General features: G+C 42.0%; 1 protein-coding gene across 2 annotated transcripts; it reads left to right on the top strand.

Moving 5' to 3' along the window:
* The first annotated feature begins 2,813 nt into the window (after positions 1–2,813).
* Positions 2,814–17,226, top strand: gnb2 (guanine nucleotide binding protein (G protein), beta polypeptide 2). 2 transcript variants are annotated; one of them, XM_061056511.1, is made up of 10 exons: positions 2,814–3,293; positions 5,675–5,754; positions 5,870–5,908; positions 6,603–6,709; positions 10,162–10,225; positions 10,508–10,670; positions 13,139–13,205; positions 13,314–13,515; positions 14,478–14,694; positions 15,755–17,226. In XM_061056511.1, exons 2-10 carry the CDS (start codon positions 5,698–5,700, stop codon positions 15,859–15,861), a joined length of 1,023 nt encoding a protein of 340 aa, XP_060912494.1. In that variant the 5' UTR covers positions 2,814–3,293; positions 5,675–5,697; the 3' UTR covers positions 15,862–17,226. The 2 variants fall into 2 exon arrangements, with proteins under 2 accessions (XP_060912494.1, XP_060912493.1); XM_061056510.1 differs by having other exon boundaries at positions 2,817–3,361.
* The last annotated feature ends 900 nt before the right edge of the window (positions 17,227–18,126 follow it).

Genomic DNA, 18,126 nt, shown 5'->3' with positions numbered 1-18,126 from the left:
TCTTGGAGAGGAATATGGGAGGGTTGGGGTCGACCCTTTAAATCAACCTCTTATTGGGAATATGGCATCCCCCTTGGGAGACCCCCTCTTTTTTTCCCCTTTGCTTCACAGCCTGTACTCAGCAAATGGTTTATGAGACCCTTCCATGTTCTCTATGGCAGCCCTTAGGCGGACATGCATCCTTTCATTTTATCCACCCTTTAGTGACAATGAGTCATTTCTGGGTGTGTTCTCGAAACTTATTTGATTTGCAATCTTGAGATAAGGAAGCTTGTTTTCTGGTGAAAACAGGATAATTGTGTAAAGATCCAGAAATCAAAACAATAGTCCGTCAGTGTTAGAGGCCGGACCAGACATGTCATGTTGACACTGCAAACACTAATGAGGTAAATTGAGCCTATTAATATGTTTATTTTGTGCTTTTGCAAGTCTGGGGATACGGGATGAATAAGTCAAGATCTCGACAAAATAACAGGAAATTACTCATCACAAGATAAAGCCTAAATAAATTGAATGAATGCATGCACACTTAGGCCTTTTGAGTTTTCTGTAAAACGGTTTGTTTGGGGGGCAATGGTCAGAAATCTGGGAGAGAGAGTGAAGTATGACATGAGGGAAGGGAGGTCAGATTCAAACCCAGACTGCCCACCTTCGAGGACTCACAGCCTCCACGCATGGGGTGGACACATTGACCACTAGGCCACTGGCGCCCCCAACTTAAGGTGTTTTTAATACAATCAGTTGACATTACTGTCTAGATTGTGGCAATGCAAAGATAGACATTTCTTCCAAGTAGCATTTGAATTAAAATATGCTTTGTTATGAGCTGCAGGAAGTAGCAAGTGTGCAGAAAAGCCAAACGAATTAGAAACAAATATATAGTCTGTTGTAGCCTGTTGACTATTACCACCAGTAGAGCTGTTGTACAAAGTAATACACTCATGGTTGTGCTGTTGTTCTGAGTATCAGCATTTGAACATCTATGATCAAATCACCGACGTGCTTATGTTCATTTAAACATCACTCCCACTTTTGTGATATCACTTTAATTAAAACAATGTAAAGAATCAATGACCTATGCACAAACAATAAACCAGAGAGGAATTAAGAGGAGTAAGTAAAATATGTATATATCTTTTGAATTATTAATCTATTTTTGTGCCTTAATCCCTGCTGGGCTGTTAAATCCCAGCACCAATCATTGACCGAAGAGATGGATTAACAGCATGAAGAAACAGAGATACCAGAAGATGACATTTTTATGAAACATAAATCACACTTGGATTATTATTTGTCTTTTTTTAATTTACTTAACTAGTCAAAAAATAAGAAGCAAACAAATACATTTACATCATCTCTTATGTGTATACAGTTTATTTTAAGCATCTTTAACTTCAATGACATTCTCATGTGCTCTGCCACTTTAAATGTATTTTGTATGATAGATCAAATTAAACTGATAAAAATAATTATAGGAAAACATTTTGGCAACAAAATTGGACATCATGAAAGTGAGATGATGTGAAGTAAGGTGAATAGATGATGTTTAAGTTGTGACTGCTTAAGTTCTTTAGTGTCACACCAAATAAAATACAACCAAATGTATAATTTAAGTATTAATATTTTGTTTAAGAAAACAGTTACACCTTTTCCTTTAATTATTGGAGCAATAATAATAATAACTTTATTTATATAGCACCTTTTAAAAACACAGGTTTACAAAGTGCTTTGACAAACAGCAAAAACAAGAACAAACTAAACCAAACACAGAAGAACATAAACAACAGCAAGAACATAACAAATGCAAAATACTAAAAATAATTAAATACAATTCAACAGAAAAGAACCCGATACCCAACAGACATGTATAACCCGACCATCACAAGAACCATCATAAGAACCCAACAACACGAGCTGAGACCAAGAGGAGTAGAGGAGGTGTAGAGGAGGTGTAGTAAAAATGTATGCATGCACATATAGTAACTAAAAGAAGTAGACTAGAAAATAGAAATAGAAAAATAGAAAATATAGTGCTTTAAGTTGAGGCCCATTGAAAGAGAAATGGTACAAGCCCATAACTTGGGACACTTTTGCAGTGATTTGAATTTCTGAATACATATTTTAATAATCTGATACATGACCCTTTAACAGAATGAAACCTTGTGTGGACCAACTCCATATCCCATTGTGAAGCCAACATGTTTGACTAACTGTGCTGAGTTCTATTGTACAAGCAGACATGTGTAAATATAGGCAAATATAAATGTAAATCAGATGGTGAACATAGCCTACATCGTCATACTTTTAAATAGCATGCTTTCCTATTGTCATGCAGTCTGCAAATATCACAAATAATAACACGTAGGCATATTCACAATGGTCGTTAAAGTCCATGATTTACAGCATTTACTCTCAAGTAAAGAGATCAAGTGAATGCTTATATGTTTAAAAAAAACACGATCTATACCCTACAGGGCGCTGTGATCAGAGGGGGGTCATGGGATTTATTAGTATTTAAGAGATGGGTGTGGTTGACACATGCTTCTTGCCCGGATTTGAAGATCCTCCTGCAAGCGTTCACCGCGTGATCTGCTAGTCTGATTCTCAATGATGATATAAAAAAAAAAAAAAAAAAAAAAACAGGAACCGTGTGGATAGTGACCGAGAGGGCAGCCTTTCATCTGACCAAAAAGAAAAAACCCCCCGCAGACCATCATAAACAATGTTAGGTTGATTTCCTTTCTGTAGCCCTTTTTTTGTCATTTAAATATCGTTTCCTTCGCTGTGTGAGGAAGCTTTGCAGATCTTCCTGACTTTTTCATTGTGGGTTTGGAGGCGTCTGTCCTGATGAAGTGTCGGCAGGGGAGGGAGGAGGAGACCAGAGAGAGAGGAAGGAAGGAAGCGAGGATAACGTCACGAGAAGCAGAATCGGAGTAAAACGGACTCTGTGGTGTTTCATGGACAGTCCTTGATGCGAGCCGGGCTCCGAGCTGCTTTTGGGGTTTTTTTTTTGTAAAAGACGACATTTCGGTGTGTTCAGCGAGAGGATGCTTTTGTGAAGAGACGGGAGGCGGTTCGCAGAGGAAAACGGCGACCTATTAAGCAGCAGATTTCCCATCTCTTCTTTCTGGAGCTCCACTAAAGCCGAGAAAATGTGTGGAGCCCTCCTCCGTTCGCCTGCTTGCTGAAAGGATTTGCCTTATAATCGTGACATAAGTGGACCTTCTCTGCTGCAGCTTCTTTCTTTTTTTAATGACTGGAAAAGATATCTAGACTAACCCTGCGTAGGATTTGTAAGTGGACTGTTTTTTTGGACGACGGGGGAGAAAAAAAGCAGCAGAATCATCGGGAGAATTAACAGGTAGCCGCCCATTATCAAACGCAGTGACAGCAGCTGTAGGCCAGTGTAAGAGTGTAAGATGGCTGGGGTGATGATGTTGCCTTTATTCATGGCATCATTTCGACTAAATTCATTTAGCCTCACTACATCCGCATTTTTTTTTTTTTTTTTTTACAGCAGCTTAGAAAAAAAAGATGTGGGCAAAAGCCTCCATCAAGCCGCTCCGTGCTGATCAATATGTGATGTAGCTGCATTCATGGGGCCTGCCTGCCTGTTTGGGAAGCCCTCAATGCTGCAGACAGAGAAATATAAGCCGACATTTGAATCCGGCTTCCGCTCGCTTTTATTTCTCTCCCTACGGCTTTTTATTTCCTGCCTAGTGTTTGTTAGTCAATCGGGGGGGAGGAAGGGGGGAGGGGGGGGGGGTGGGGGAGTGAGCGGCGTCTCTGTGACTGTAACATTTACTCTTGTCAAACATGCAGTGGACGGAGGCTGAGTGAGCACCGACTCTTCCTCCAGCTGCAGCTGTAGCCATGCCATGTCGGTGTAGTTGCACATCGAGATGTGCATCCAAAAGGGGTGGGGCAAGTTATACACTTTGCATCCTGTTTCTTCGAATTTTACGTCTGCTTGTGTGTGTGTGTGTGTGTGTGTGTGTGTGTGTGTGTGTGTGTGTGTGTGTGTGTTACAAAACAAAGCACTCCCTAAAAAAAAAAATGCTCAGGCTGATTAGCTTCAATGCGATAGGCCCTCCTCGTTACCATCATTATGAAGTGTGAAGCCTCTTGTCTGCTGAAGACAATGCATGACTGCAGGTGGGATGTACTTGATATATCTATGGGGGCTTCTGCAAAAAAAAAAAAAAAAAAATCCAGCATATGCTCTCTATGAAGATGTTCCAATATGACATTTTTTTTTTTTTTTTACCTGATAAAGATTTCGACACCAGAGTATTGGCTGCTTCAGAAATCCCCTTCAAAATACCAGTTTGATTCAAATTACAAGATGCAAAAACACTGATTGGTGACATTAAGATAGCCTTGACTAACATTTATCTCTCTGGCAGCACTGCTGGTTCTCATCACAAGATAATTACCCTCAAATTTTTTTTTTTTTTAATTTTTAAATTCACTGCTGAATTGGTGACCAGTGTCATTACTGGTGTCGGTATCGAAACAACTCTATAGCTCACACGCAACATGCAAGCAAGCATCTGGCTGGACCCATCCAGGCCTGATCTCTGATGCATCACCCCCCCTCCCCCCTCCTCCCCCCCCCCCTCCTCATTCTCTCCTCCTCATTGGCTAAATGAGCAGCTGTGCCAGGAGACCGAGGCCCATGATGATACACCCCTTTTGGCCTCCATTAGTGCTGTGTGATCCATCTGGTCGCAGGTCCCTCCAGGGAACAGTGACCTACTGTAGCTAATTGCTCTTCCTCTGCAGCGTGCACTGTATGCATGTTTGCTGCGCGGCCGCTATCATGGATTTGAATCGCCTCTCATATGCAAAAAAGAAGCTCCCTGTTTGAATGTGTAACTGTGCCCCTGACAGTTACAGGAAATGCTGCTTCCTACTGCGGGCGTGATGTGATGTACAGTGTGTGTGTGTGTGTGTGTGTGTGTGTGTGTGTGTGTGTGTGTGTGTGTGTGTGTGTGTGTGTGTGTGTGTGTGTGTGTGTGTGTGTGTGTGTGTGTGTGTGTGTGTGTGTGTGTGACCTGGGTTGGCCCTCAACTAAAGGATCTGCTGCCAGCCTTTGGGTATATTTACATTTTATGTAAATCTCTTGGAGCAACAGCGCCTAAGATTACAAGACAACCACAAAGATGGCTGTGTGGCATTAGCACAAGTTTTGCCTTCATACACAACCTGCTGTGAGTTCATGGTGTAACAAGTTAACCCTCTGCTTTTTATAGAGGGAGTGTTCGCTCAGTATCTGCTGCCGCCTGGTAGCGATGCTGGCTGCTCAGTTGCAGCTTAGTCATTACAGATTATTCTCCTCTGTAAAAACCCGGCATGACTGCACAGACATAAACAGATTACAAGTTGTTGTTTTTTTTTCTCTCACTATATGCGGGTCACTAAACCCCAGAGATTAATATGTGGTTTTTTTTAATTAAATATTTTCTCTTGAAAATCTGGAACAAACAGTATTTAAAGCAAATGATTTAGTTAATTGGTTCATTTTTGCTTAAAGTGGATTCCTGGATTACTGGATTATGAAAGGCATGCATCTATGCTAATCCCAGTTGGCCTTCACTGATACACATTATCAGTTATTTTGATGCATTTGCAGATGATTCTTAACGTAAGTCCGCATTTGGTCATTGACTAGGTGACTGCTAAGACAAATCCAAAATGAGTGAGCTGGAGCAGCTTCGCCAGGAGGCCGAGCAGCTGAGGAACCAGATAAGAGTAAGTGGGATATATTTTATTAGTTCACTTTTCTTCCCGAGCACGTTAATGCTGATGCGTGTTGCCTGCTGTGTAATGTGTTTGTTTTTTCAACCTGTAATTTCGTCTTCTTCAGGATGCCAGGAAAGCATGCGGAGATTCAACCCTGACACAGGTAAGAGGTGGTGGGTTCAGATGCTGTGCTATAAAAAAAGGTTCTTTAGCTTTTATTTATTTATTAATTGTTTGGGGGAGGGGCACTGTTCTATAGATAACCAGAGTTTTGGAGACCATCGGTATGAAAAAAATGATACAAAACCTGTGCAAGGATTATAAATTAAAGACCTGATTGTATATAAGTTTACACACAAATGTTAAAAAAAAATGCATTCAATGATGTTAATCAAAACTAGCATCAGAAAAAATCGATTTCATGGGTTCCTGGTAGCCCTGCATGAGTTTCCTACAGTGTTGTTTTTGTGTATTAATCTAAAGTAACCCTTTATGCACTCGTGTTTTCCAAGTTGTAAGTATCATTAAAGGTCACAGATTACACTCCTTTTCTACAAGTTTATATAAGTCTCATTTCTCCCCAAAACTCGTCTGTCATAATTGGGGATTTTGTAGTCAGACTAGGGACACATAATAGTGTTAAGAAACCATGGTGAAGTGTATTTAGCATAAAATGTGACCTTTAGATTTGGCATGAGTTAACAGTTGTTCCCGAGCTGTTCTTAAGAGTCTGACAGTAGATGTAATGTATTTTTGACTTATCTGAGGAAACCACACAGAATAATCTTTTCGTAACACACAGTTATGAATTGAAGGTTGGATTTTCATCTTTGGTTACCCTTTCTGTGCTTCCTCAGATAACAGCCGGTCTGGATCCAGTGGGGAGGATTCAGATGCGGACGAGACGCACCCTCAGGGGCCACCTCGCCAAGATCTACGCCATGCACTGGGGAACAGACTCGAGGTGGGTCCACACTGACGCAAACATTTTCTGTATGTTTAAATGTTTTGCTCTGTGCTTTGCTAAAAGTAACATTACAATTGTACATGAAGTGTGCCAGTATAAATGAACATGTTAAAGCTTTCAGCAGAAACACATTGTGGGATTATGTATTCAAGATCAATACGGATTTTAATACATAACTATGAAAGAATTCTGAACCATCAACCCAAATAAAACAATGAAAGTTGCATCCCAATAAGAAAACGGACACAAACCAAACATGTTCATGCTACACTATGCTGCAGGCACATTCGATTCAGAGTGAAACATCTACGCTCTCTGATCCAAACAGAAAAACAAACACAAACCTATTGACATACTGGTGCAGGAGTTTTACATGTTGCCATTCTAAGAAATGCATTTGCATGTTTATGCTATGCAGTCAAATCAGTCCGTGTCAGTTTATTAAATTTCAAGATGAACTTTTAACTTCCGCTGGAAAGATCTAGAGAAACCAAATCGAATGTGAAAACGAAGCGTCAATCTGAGCTATTGAAAAAATGAAGCCAGTGTGGTACTTCAAAAGACTGCAGTTCCTCAAGTGTCCACATGAAGTTGGCTCCAAATAGAACTTCCTATTAGAGCCCGTATTAAAATGCCAGCTTTTTTTCAGCAGAAATAAACATGTTTACAGCCGAGGACAGAAAACAGTTTTGGTTTCAGTTTCTATAGCAGAATTCTTTATTGGTAATAACTGTACGAGCGGTGAATTTATAAAACGAATCTGTTATGACAACATTATGGCTAAGAGGTCATCGTAATAATGAATAATCAGGGGTGTGGTTGAGTTGACTGACAGGTGGGTACTTTGCAGCTGTTTGCCAGGAGGCTAAGGCCCGCCTCCTCTTCATCATGTCGCCTGTTTCTAGAGACTGGTCAAAAATTAGGAGGTAGTATTTAAAATTTGTCTTCATATTGCCTCCAATGGGTGAGGTCACTGAGTGCACGTTCATGTTTCAGTCTATCAGGGTCCCGCCTTTTTTAATCTCCGCCATTGGTATGGCTTGATAGATTACAATAATGGTTTGATATGAATTATTTCAACTGTGCTTTCAGTTGTAATAAAATCTGATATTAACATTCATATTGCTCAGAGGAGGAATCATAATGTCTTAAGTTATCTCTGACTCTTCCTTCAGTGCCATCATAATGTACTGTGTTACATGTCTGGACATTATTCGGTTGGTCTGCGCTGAAACTGGTTACAGACCGTGGAGATAAAACACCAGAGGCGTATCAATACCCCTCTGATTGGTCAGGCCCAACTGGGGAACTGACTGAGGGGACAAACACATGAAAGAATAACATTTAGTTACCCTTTCTGTCTCCTGTAATACGATCTGTGTGAACTATTAACTAGGGCTGTCAAACGATTACAATTTTTAATCACGATTAATCGCTAAATTGACCTCCACCTCAGCAGAGCCATTATTTCTCATTTAAGTAATTTTAGGCTTTTATTTAGTATATTTTTACTGTCTTAAGCTTAGAGTACTTCACTTCCTTTTATTTTAAAATAAAGTAAGGATCTTCCGGTAGATTGAAGGTTATGACATTAGCTTAACCACAGAAAAAGGAACTCGTTACGGATCAAAAACTAACTGAAAACAGCTCAAAGTAACGGTAAAAATGTGAAATGTTTGATGTCATAAATTGGATCTCTGTGACTGCAGGGAAACACTGCGGAGGCTTATCCACCTGCACCAAGTTAATGCTGACATCCCTAATATTAAAGGCAGGGTTGGTCATTTTTAAACAGTAGCATGATTTTGAAAGTAGCATTCCCTCAGTGCTGCGTCTGCACCCACCCCCCTCCCCTCTGTGCTCCCTCAAAAGCCACGCCCCTCACTTACATGCACAAGCGCCATTGGTCCAGAAGCGGAGCTCGGCTCATGCTTTGAGTGTGGGCTCGTGCATGCATGGGGTAGAGAGCGAGCAGGGAGATAGAGAGGCTGTGATTGGTTCATCAAATCGGTACCTCGTGGCAGACATTGGTCGAAGTTTTAACAGGCTTACAACTGATACAGATGACAGATTACATGAGTTACTAATGTCTGTCAGGACCTATAAAGACAATTTCAACCAAAATCCTAAAACGTGTATCTGGAGTAAATGCCTTTAACTCTGTGAAGTATCAAGTATAATTTTTATTATTTTAAGATTTATTTTTGGGCTTTTTGTGCCTTGAATGTAGCGATAGGACAGTGGATAGAGTCGGAAATCAGAGAGAGAGAGCGAGAGAGAGAGAGAGAGAGAGAGAGAGAGAGAGGGGAATGACATGCGGGAAAGAAGCCACAGGGTGGATTCGAATCTGGGCCGCCCGCTTGGAAGACTACAGCCTCCATGCATGGGGCGCGCGCGCTAACCACTGCACCACCAGCGCCCCTTGTGTGTATTTGTTAAAAAGTGACACAACCTAAAGTCACAATTTAAAGTATTAACAAAAATACATGTCCTATGTTGAAATCATCGACTGTGTTAAACATGAGCGTAGTCTCAGTGACGTCACCCACTGGTTTCCAAAGAGGCGTCGTGAAGTCCCAATGATGGTGGTCTCCATATTTGAAATGTTAACTCTACGAATCTTGGGATGAATCTAGAAACAGGCACGGAAGAGAAGCTGATGTGGGCCTTCTGAAAAACAGCTAAATGGCGCCCACCTGTCTGCCAGCTCAACCACGCCCCTAATTATGCAAATTACCACATCAATATGTAAATTAGGATGAGTATTACAATAATTCCCCCTGTACAGTTTTTACATATATATAGATAAGGTATTCTGAGTCCTGCCTCAGACAAACAGCCAATCATAGTTAAAGGTTTTGAGTTGGCACAGAGGCTGACCAATCAGATTTCTGTACTCATTTTATTTGTTTAATGCTTTGGTTTTAACGATTTACAGTTTCCTAAGTGTGTTTATTACTAATTAGCAGATGTGAGTTCACTAAGTTACTAAATTGAGATGATGAGCCTGGTTAACGTTACACTTTATTCACATTAGCATGTTAGCATTGCCATTGAGTGCCCGTTAGCATGCTTATGTTAGCATTTAGCTCAATGAACCGCAGTGCCCAAGTACACCTTCATCAAACTGCAAACGTCTCTTAGTTTTAAAGAGCACAGAGGGAAAATATCAATCACATCAGTGTCTCTCAAAATATGTCTGGAGCAACCTGTGGGCTCGGGTGTTTTTTAGGTCCAGATCTGTCGAGTCAAATAAGATGAAAGTAGACGATCCTTTTATAGTGGAGGCGTGTGTGTGTGTGCTTTCTGAAGTACCTGTTAAATGGTTTTTAACATTTTTGTCTGATGGTTACATCCTCAAACAGTCACTAAGGAAGAGTGTCTTTTCAACACTTTGTTGTGAAGAGGTAAGATCAGGTTTGAAATTGTTTGTATTGTTCTCTCTGTAGGCTTCTGGTTAGCGCCTCACAGGATGGAAAACTGATCGTGTGGGACAGCTACACCACTAACAAGGTAAGGTCAACTTCTCATCAGGTCATCAGCCGGATCATTAGTCCGACTTTCTCTCAGCCTGAACTAAAAAATGACAATGAAGTCTTTATTTTGTAGAAGTGTGCTTCAGTCATATAACAACGTGCTTTGTGCTATGACGTATGGAAGCGTTTACAGTGAAATAAGGAATTACATTTTTAGAAATCTAACCCATTTTATGTCCTTGGTAGGTCTTTACATTAGCTGTCCTTCTATTTCCGAAGGTTAATTAAGTGTCATTTCTGAACACCTTTCCTTTTTAAGATCCATGCCATCCCTCTGCGCTCGTCCTGGGTGATGACCTGCGCGTACGCTCCCTCTGGGAACTACGTAGCCTGCGGAGGCCTGGACAACATCTGCTCCATCTACTGCCTGAAGACACGTGAAGGCAACGTCAGGGTCAGCAGGGAGCTACCTGGCCACACAGGTGAGAGGGCTCCTGCACTCTGCACCACTTCTATTTGAGTCTTCCCGGGGAGTCAGGCCGAGGACACGTTTCAGATAAGCACCAGTCGGGCCCCGCCTCGTGGGGGGGGAAGCTCTGCTCCCAAACGCCCTGAACAATAAAGATTTCATTTACATGGTTAATTAATCGCAGGGCAACACAGTCTTAATGAGCTGAGACATCCACTCCTGTCTGTGAGACTGTAGCTGCTGCTGCTGCTGCGTGCTGTAAGTTTAGCACCGTTTCTTCTGCAGATGTGAACAAAGTTGAGACAATTAAAAAGAAGATCCATTAAATTACACTTAATGGTGGAGTAGCTTGAAGTTTTCTTTCCTCCCAAAGAAAAAAAACAAAACATCACACAGTACATCGACACTCTACCCGAAATAAGCTTTATATCAAGATGAGCCTTTTCACACGCGCGTGTATCTCCTGAAAATACCCCCTTCAGGCATGGCTGCACGCGTTGACACAAGCGACCACATTCACCTGCCTTTAGCAAAGTGTCCACAAGAAGGGCGCGTCGACGTGGGAACGCAGCAGGTAACATTCAGGAAAAGTCGTCACAAGCGAGCGGGTGGCGCTGATGACATGTGTATAACGCGATCTACACACATGTAAAGAAACGGCCTCTTCACTCTTTTTCTGCTCACCTGCATGTTCTCTTCCTCTCATTTCGTTTGACGCTGTGGATACGTCCAATTACAAGAAGAACTGACATGAAGACAGAAATGTTCATCGTGGCTCTCTGTTGCCTTGTGAACTTTTCAGACTTTAGACAGCATCCTTTCAATGTCATGCTTTGTGACCCTTCCCCCCCCCCCCCCCCCCCCCCGCCAGTCTGACTCAGAATCTCCTGCTGTGAGGGATGTATGCGAAAGAGCATCTCAGTATGATATCGGGGGGGGGGGGGCGTGGCTGTCCTACAAATTTCAAGAAATGTTCAGGAGTGCATGTGTGAAAAGGGCTAAGATGTCTCTAAGGGAAGAAAGATGGGCGGTGACATATTAAACTCTAACATGGTCGGTGATTTTCTTACTTTAGTACCCGTCTAAAGACTTGTCCTCAACTGCTGTAATCTGCATTAGAAGAACATGAAACCTCCCCCCCCCCCATCGTTTATTATGGTGTGCTAGCAGCACTAACACTATTTTTCCCAGGCCCAACCCCCCCTCAGGCTACATCCAGTCCCGTTCAATATATCGGAGCATGTTTGCCTATTCATTGGGGCAGAACACAGCTTGAGAGGAAAGCAGGTGGCACTGCTGCTCTGGATATTTTGGAGGTCATAAAAATAATTCAGTCCATGCGGGGCAGTGCCTTTTGTAAGGGAACGCTGTAAATACAAAGATATATATGTCATATAAAATGCATGTACGGGCGCTGGTGGCGCAGCGGTTAGTGCGCGCCCATGTTTGGAGGCTGTAATCTTCCAAGCGGGCGGCCCAGGTTTGAATCCAGCCTGTGGCTCCTTTCCCGCTCATTCCCCACTCTCTCTCTCTCTCTCTCTCTCTCTGATTTCCGACTCTATCCACTGTCCTATCTCTACATTAAAGGCACAAAAACCTTCAGGTATAGCTCACTCCATGTTTTTTATGTGGCCTTGTGTAATTTGTAATTTGTACGTGTTTTATATAGTGTTACATGTTGTCTTGTTGTGTGCACGTTACAGTTACTTTAGGTTTTTGGATACGTGCTTTTACTAATGTTTTTGTAGCTTTTAGCAATGTTTGAATTTGTTTTGTTTTTTTAGGGAGCCTTTTATAAAATCTGGCCAGGGACAACAGATGAAAATTAGCCTTTTGGCTAACTCTGGCATATTTACTGAAATGTTTATTAATATGCAATGTCCCTGTAAAATACAAATAAATAAATAGAATAAATAAATAAAAAGCCCCAAAAATAAATCTTTAAAACGTATGTAATGTACTTACATTACAGATTCCTGCATCTTATCCCATCTCTTCCCCCTATCCCTTTCCAAGCCCGGCGCAGTCTAGTCCTGTGAAGACTGTTTCGTCATGAGCCGGGGATCCAGCTGAAGATTTCTGCCTTTTAATGAGGCAGTTTTTTTCTTACCACTGTCACTTTTGCTGCTTTGCTAAAGTGCTCATGATGGATAGGCCGGATCTTTGTAACATAACAATAAGTAAGGTCTTTTACCTGCTTTTTGTAAAGTGTCTCGAGATAACACTTGTTATGAGTTGACGCTATACAAATAAAAATTGATTGATTGATTGAAATTGATTGACTTATAAGGTAAGGGTAATAATAGTTTCAGAGATCTAATAAAGAGAATACTTTTTATAATTCAAGCGCAGCTGTAAACATGATAACAGCTCCATTTAAATTAAAATAATATGAACGGTGCTTTAATATGTCGCCTCCTCTTGTTTGTGTAAGTTATAATAACAATAACTCACCCAGTACTCTCTGTTCTCGTCTCTCAGGTTACCTTTCATGTTGCCGTTTCGTTGATGACAATCAAATAATCACGAGTTCCGGAGACACCACATGGTGAGCGGCAGAGAATCATAAACACACACGAGCAGGTCAGATATGTTTCCCCCCCCTCCCCTGAGTGTAAAGCGGTGTCTTTACTCTGCGTCTCTCTCTCCGTCACAGCGCACTGTGGGACATCGAGACGAGCCAGCAGACCACGGTTTTCTCCGGCCACAGCGGCGACGTCATGAGCCTGTCCCTGGCGCCCGACCTTCGCACCTTCGTGTCGGGAGCCTGTGACGCCTCGGTCAAACTGTGGGACATCAGAGACAGCATGTGCCGGCAGACCTTCACAGGCCACGAGTCAGACATCAACGCCATCTGTGTGAGTGTGCTTGCGGCAAACCGAGTTTTGTAAATCGGGAGAGTTTTTCTCCTATGGCAGACAGTTTAAAGGGTCGTATAACATCAGAGGCACCAATAGCTCTGACAGAGCTCTGTTAAGTCTTAAAAATAGCTCTGATGATGTCATCAGTATGCCAGGAAATGGCAGGGTAACTCACTGTATGATATGGTGATGAGATGATATGCGTGGTTCAAGATCATGACGACATATCGATAGAGACATTCTGCGATGATCGATATATTACAAGACACTCATGAGAAGATAATTCACAATATCGGATTAATTGAAGAATATAAAATGCGCCCTTAAAGCTAAAGAGCAGGATTCATGTATTTAGTGGCCGCACTTTGTTGTCAGCTGACGAGTTTTGATTTTTCATGAAATCCAACCTGACAGAAAGTAAATAACAGACGACATCACTTTGATGGATCTAAATATAAACCTGAACCCACAGAGCATGTGACTTTATCGTTTCTTTACCACTTCATGTTGAGCCAATAAACAGATGTTTCATTCGATTAGATTTCAGTGGTTTCCGCCCCACAGTGGTCCAGCATGTTGGTTTGTCCCCCCCGTGTGTTTTTTTTTTAATAACACTGTCATCAGAGCGGCTCCGGGATTTGTCTCTTGTGACGTCACGCGCTGTCTTGTCTTCAGCTTTGGGAGGGATTTAACCCGAGAGCACGCTAGAGGATTAACAAGATTATCAATTAACACCATATCTGAACATCTGCCATCAGTCCAGACTCCAGCTGAGACCAGCTCATGTTTGAGTCTGGACCGAGGCACAGAACCCCGTTATCTGATGGTGTGACGGCTGAAACAGTGACACACTAATATTATCTCCTACACACACTCACTTTATATGTGTGCATGTGCTTCTCGTTTTATCTTGAAAACTCAATTTTTCTTCCCCGTGTCCCCCCCCCCCCCTCTCTCAGTTCTTTCCCAACGGCAGCGCCTTCGCCACAGGCTCCGACGACGCCACCTGCAGGCTGTTTGACCTGCGTGCAGACCAGGAGCTCAGCCTCTATTGCCATGACAACATCATCTGTGGCATCACCTCCGTGGCTTTCTCCCGCTCTGGCCGCCTGCTGCTGGCTGGTTACGATGATTTTAACTGCAACATCTGGGACGCCATGAAGGGAGACCGAGCAGGTGGGTTGGGACAGAAAGACACCTCTGGGTGGAGGTTTGATGCCAAGAGGTTACGTCAGTTATTTTATTAGTTAATTTGACTTTGTTCACAGGCTCAGAAAAGGTTTTAATATGATCTGAGAACTGGTTTGTTTGTTCATTATTTTGTGGAAATGCATCTTTTAAATTGAGCTTTTAATAGTTTTAGTTCTTTTTTCAAGATGCCTTTGAGGGTCAGAAAAAGTATTGTGTAAAAACAAAACATCCGAGTATTTAATAAGTAGTATTTAATCCAAAAGATTTTGGGAAAACAAAATGATTAGAAGATTGAGTTTGTGTTCGTTGATGTAAATGTTGGTTTACAGGGAGATCTATCTGCGTCTATCAGAGTTGTGTTTCTGTATTTTACATACTTCATCTCATCAGGATAGTGGACAGAGTCGGAAACTGGGGGGGGGAGTCGGGGAATAACATGCACGTGAGGAGCTGCAGGTCTGAGTCAAACCCGGTCTGTTCGCTTTGAGGAATACAGCCTCTGTACATGGGTCACCCAAACTAACCGCTAGGCCACCGGCTTCCCTGTATTCTTTAACATTAACTTCTATTTCTACACTAGTTTGAGCCAAAGAAAAAAAAACCTGCTATAACAGACCTAACTGAGGGACGCTGATAGCCTGGTGGTTTTGTTGTACGGACGCTATAGTGAAGAAAGTACGATGAAAATGATCTAAACTCCAAAAGTGTTTCCACTTTTGTCAAGCAGCTTTTCACATGATTTGCAATTTGTATGAAGCTTCAAAGAGGTTAAGCTCCAGAATCTAACCTAAAAGCTTCATCACTAATTCATGGTGACTTATTTTAGGGGGGAATGGAGCCCCATGTCAGACTGACTGCTGAATAACAGCCTGGTTTAAAAAACAGAAAACAACTCGTTAAACAGCCCGCTCTGTGTTACAAGTAAAAGCAGTAATAAGGTTTCTTTGTTCTCTGTGTTTTTAAAAAAAAGTTTGTTGATGGTCTGGAGTACAAAACCTTTTCACAGCAACAAGTCTTCTTTTGTTTCTCCTCTTTCCTCCTGCAGGAGTCCTGGCCGGCCATGACAATCGTGTGAGCTGTTTGGGTGTGTCGGATGACGGCATGGCGGTGTGCACCGGGTCCTGGGACAGCTTCCTTAAGATCTGGAACTGAGCCACATAGAACCGCAAACACACATACACACACACACACACACACACACACACACACACACACACACACACACACACACACATGCACACATACATGCAAACATGCACGCACATGTCCGACAAACAGGCACCGCTCCCACTGCTTGGGACACAGTTTGCACCCTGTAATCACTGTATGTAAGATTCAATCCGCAACATTTTACTGTACATAATATATATGACTTAGGTATGAGTTTACACACACAGACAAACACACACACACACACACACACACACACACACACACACACACATACACATATGCACGCACACACATGAAAACATCCCGCTGTATGCAGAACAAGCCCTGAACACATGCCCACACTACCTTCAGCTGATTTAAGTTTAAAACAGCAAGGCTATAGTTACACAGTGACTTGGTATGAGTTGAGACACACACACACACACACACACACACACACACACACACACACACCAACATTTGTGAAATGTAAAAAAAAAAGAAAAAAAGTGACCAAAAAAAAGTTGGATCTTCAGCTGCTCGAATACACAAATGCCACTTTTAGCTGAAACCTTTTCACACGTCTAACATGCTCATTTAGAAACACACAAACACACACAGACGTGCACACACACATAGACATGCACACACATGCACACACACACACATAGACATGCACACACACACACACACACACACACACACATAAAAACACTTTTTCCTGAGAGACACGGCTTCTCGAGTCAAACATGGGGAGAGACATTATTGGACAATTCTGTCTTTGTTTACAATGAAGTTGAAAAATGCACTTCAGATAAAAAAAATTCTCGACTATTTTGGTCTCGGTACCCCCACGTATCTCAGCGATGCTAATGTGAAGGAAGAACAGTGTTTGTGGCAGAGAGTCATGTGAGTCCTTGAATACTGAAAAACAAACAACCACTGAAAGCCGGGCCGGGCCGCCGATCGCCACAGTCCGAGGAAAACATTAACTCCTGTTTTCAACTGGCTCCTAACATCGAATCAGTCAGAGTTTTTATAGATATGTACCCCCTGCATACAGTACAGTACATCTGCTCTTCAGTTTTTCTTTTATACTTATTTTATTCATGTTCTCCCTGTGTGCCTCAGATACACTTTAAGGATTATTATTAGAGAATATTGATGAAGTTAAATTAAGGAAAAAAAAAAAAAAAAAAAGATTTGAAACTCAGAAGGTGGGTGAAGAAAAAAAAAAAAGCATTGTAAGACGCATCTTAATAAAGCAGGAGCCAGCATTCGTACTTTGACTTTGTCATTGTATTGTCTGGACATTATGATGGTATAATTGTACATAATATTAATAAATGATAGCCTCTCCTGCCAGCTTTTGTGGTTTTTGTTCTTGGAGCACTTTGTCAATTGATTTACACGTCTGTATTTTTGTACAAATTGTTGTGGGGCTGATGTTGGAACATGCCTTTAAGTAACCGAGTATCGTTAATATGAGTGGGAGAAAATAACGATACCGCAATATATCGTCTTCACTACTCGGGCTGTAACCAAATATCGATAATATTGATAACAACACAAAATTGCTGCTCTAAAAGATTTGACACCGCGGCACCACTTCATGACTCCTCACGGGGGCGCTAATGACGTGAATGAGGGTAACGTGAGCGAACACAAAGTACACCGTACACAGTTGATTAAGACTTTCTGTGTGAAATACCGCGATTTAAAAAACGGCAAGAGTGTCTCCGTGGCGCCTTCAGACACTTCCGTCTTTTCACCGAGACTCTTCAACAGGATTTACCGGCAGTGCATTTATTTTACACATCGATGATCCCTTGGGGGTCGATTTGATCACATCACGGATCAGCTGTGATCTGTCGCACCACTAGCGGAATAAATAAGAAGACGACGACATGGGCGGTTCTAGGCAGGGGCCAACAGGGGCCAGTGCCTGTAACACTGTAACACCCCCTGTGGCCACCCCTCCAAAAGGAAGAGCCCCCCTCATAACACATACAGTATTTGACTCAACAACCGGACTTACAATCTAGTATTAAATACAGTTACTGAAACAAATATAAATCATGGTATTTAATGATGGCTGCTATTATTTGGCATAATATTTATATATTTTTTAAAGCGATCATGTTTGTCTATTTTTCATCTGGGTTTAATGTTCCCCTCTGACAAAACAACTGGCCCCAGTTTGGCCCCCTCAGTAAAAGTGGTCTAGAACCGCCACTGGACGACGATGACAGCGGGAAAATGTTG

The sequence above is a fragment of the Labrus mixtus genome, chromosome 14 (assembly GCF_963584025.1).
Source record: "Labrus mixtus chromosome 14, fLabMix1.1, whole genome shotgun sequence".
Taxonomy (NCBI): Eukaryota; Metazoa; Chordata; class Actinopteri; order Labriformes; family Labridae; genus Labrus; species Labrus mixtus.
This window is presented reverse-complemented; position numbering and strand designations above follow the sequence as displayed.

What these genes read in the sequence shown, in the direction of transcription:
- gnb2 (XM_061056511.1), top strand. Translation starts at nt 5,698, where the DNA reads ATGAGTGAGCTGGAGCAGCTTCGCCAGGAGGCCGAGCAGCTGAGGAAC. An exon ending in AGCTGAGGAACCAGATAAGA is followed by an intron (nt 5,755 to 5,869) that starts GTAAGTGGGATA and finishes CGTCTTCTTCAG; the next exon opens with GATGCCAGGAAAGCATGCGG. An exon ending in GAGATTCAACCCTGACACAG is followed by an intron (nt 5,909 to 6,602) that starts GTAAGAGGTGGT and finishes GTGCTTCCTCAG; the next exon opens with ATAACAGCCGGTCTGGATCC.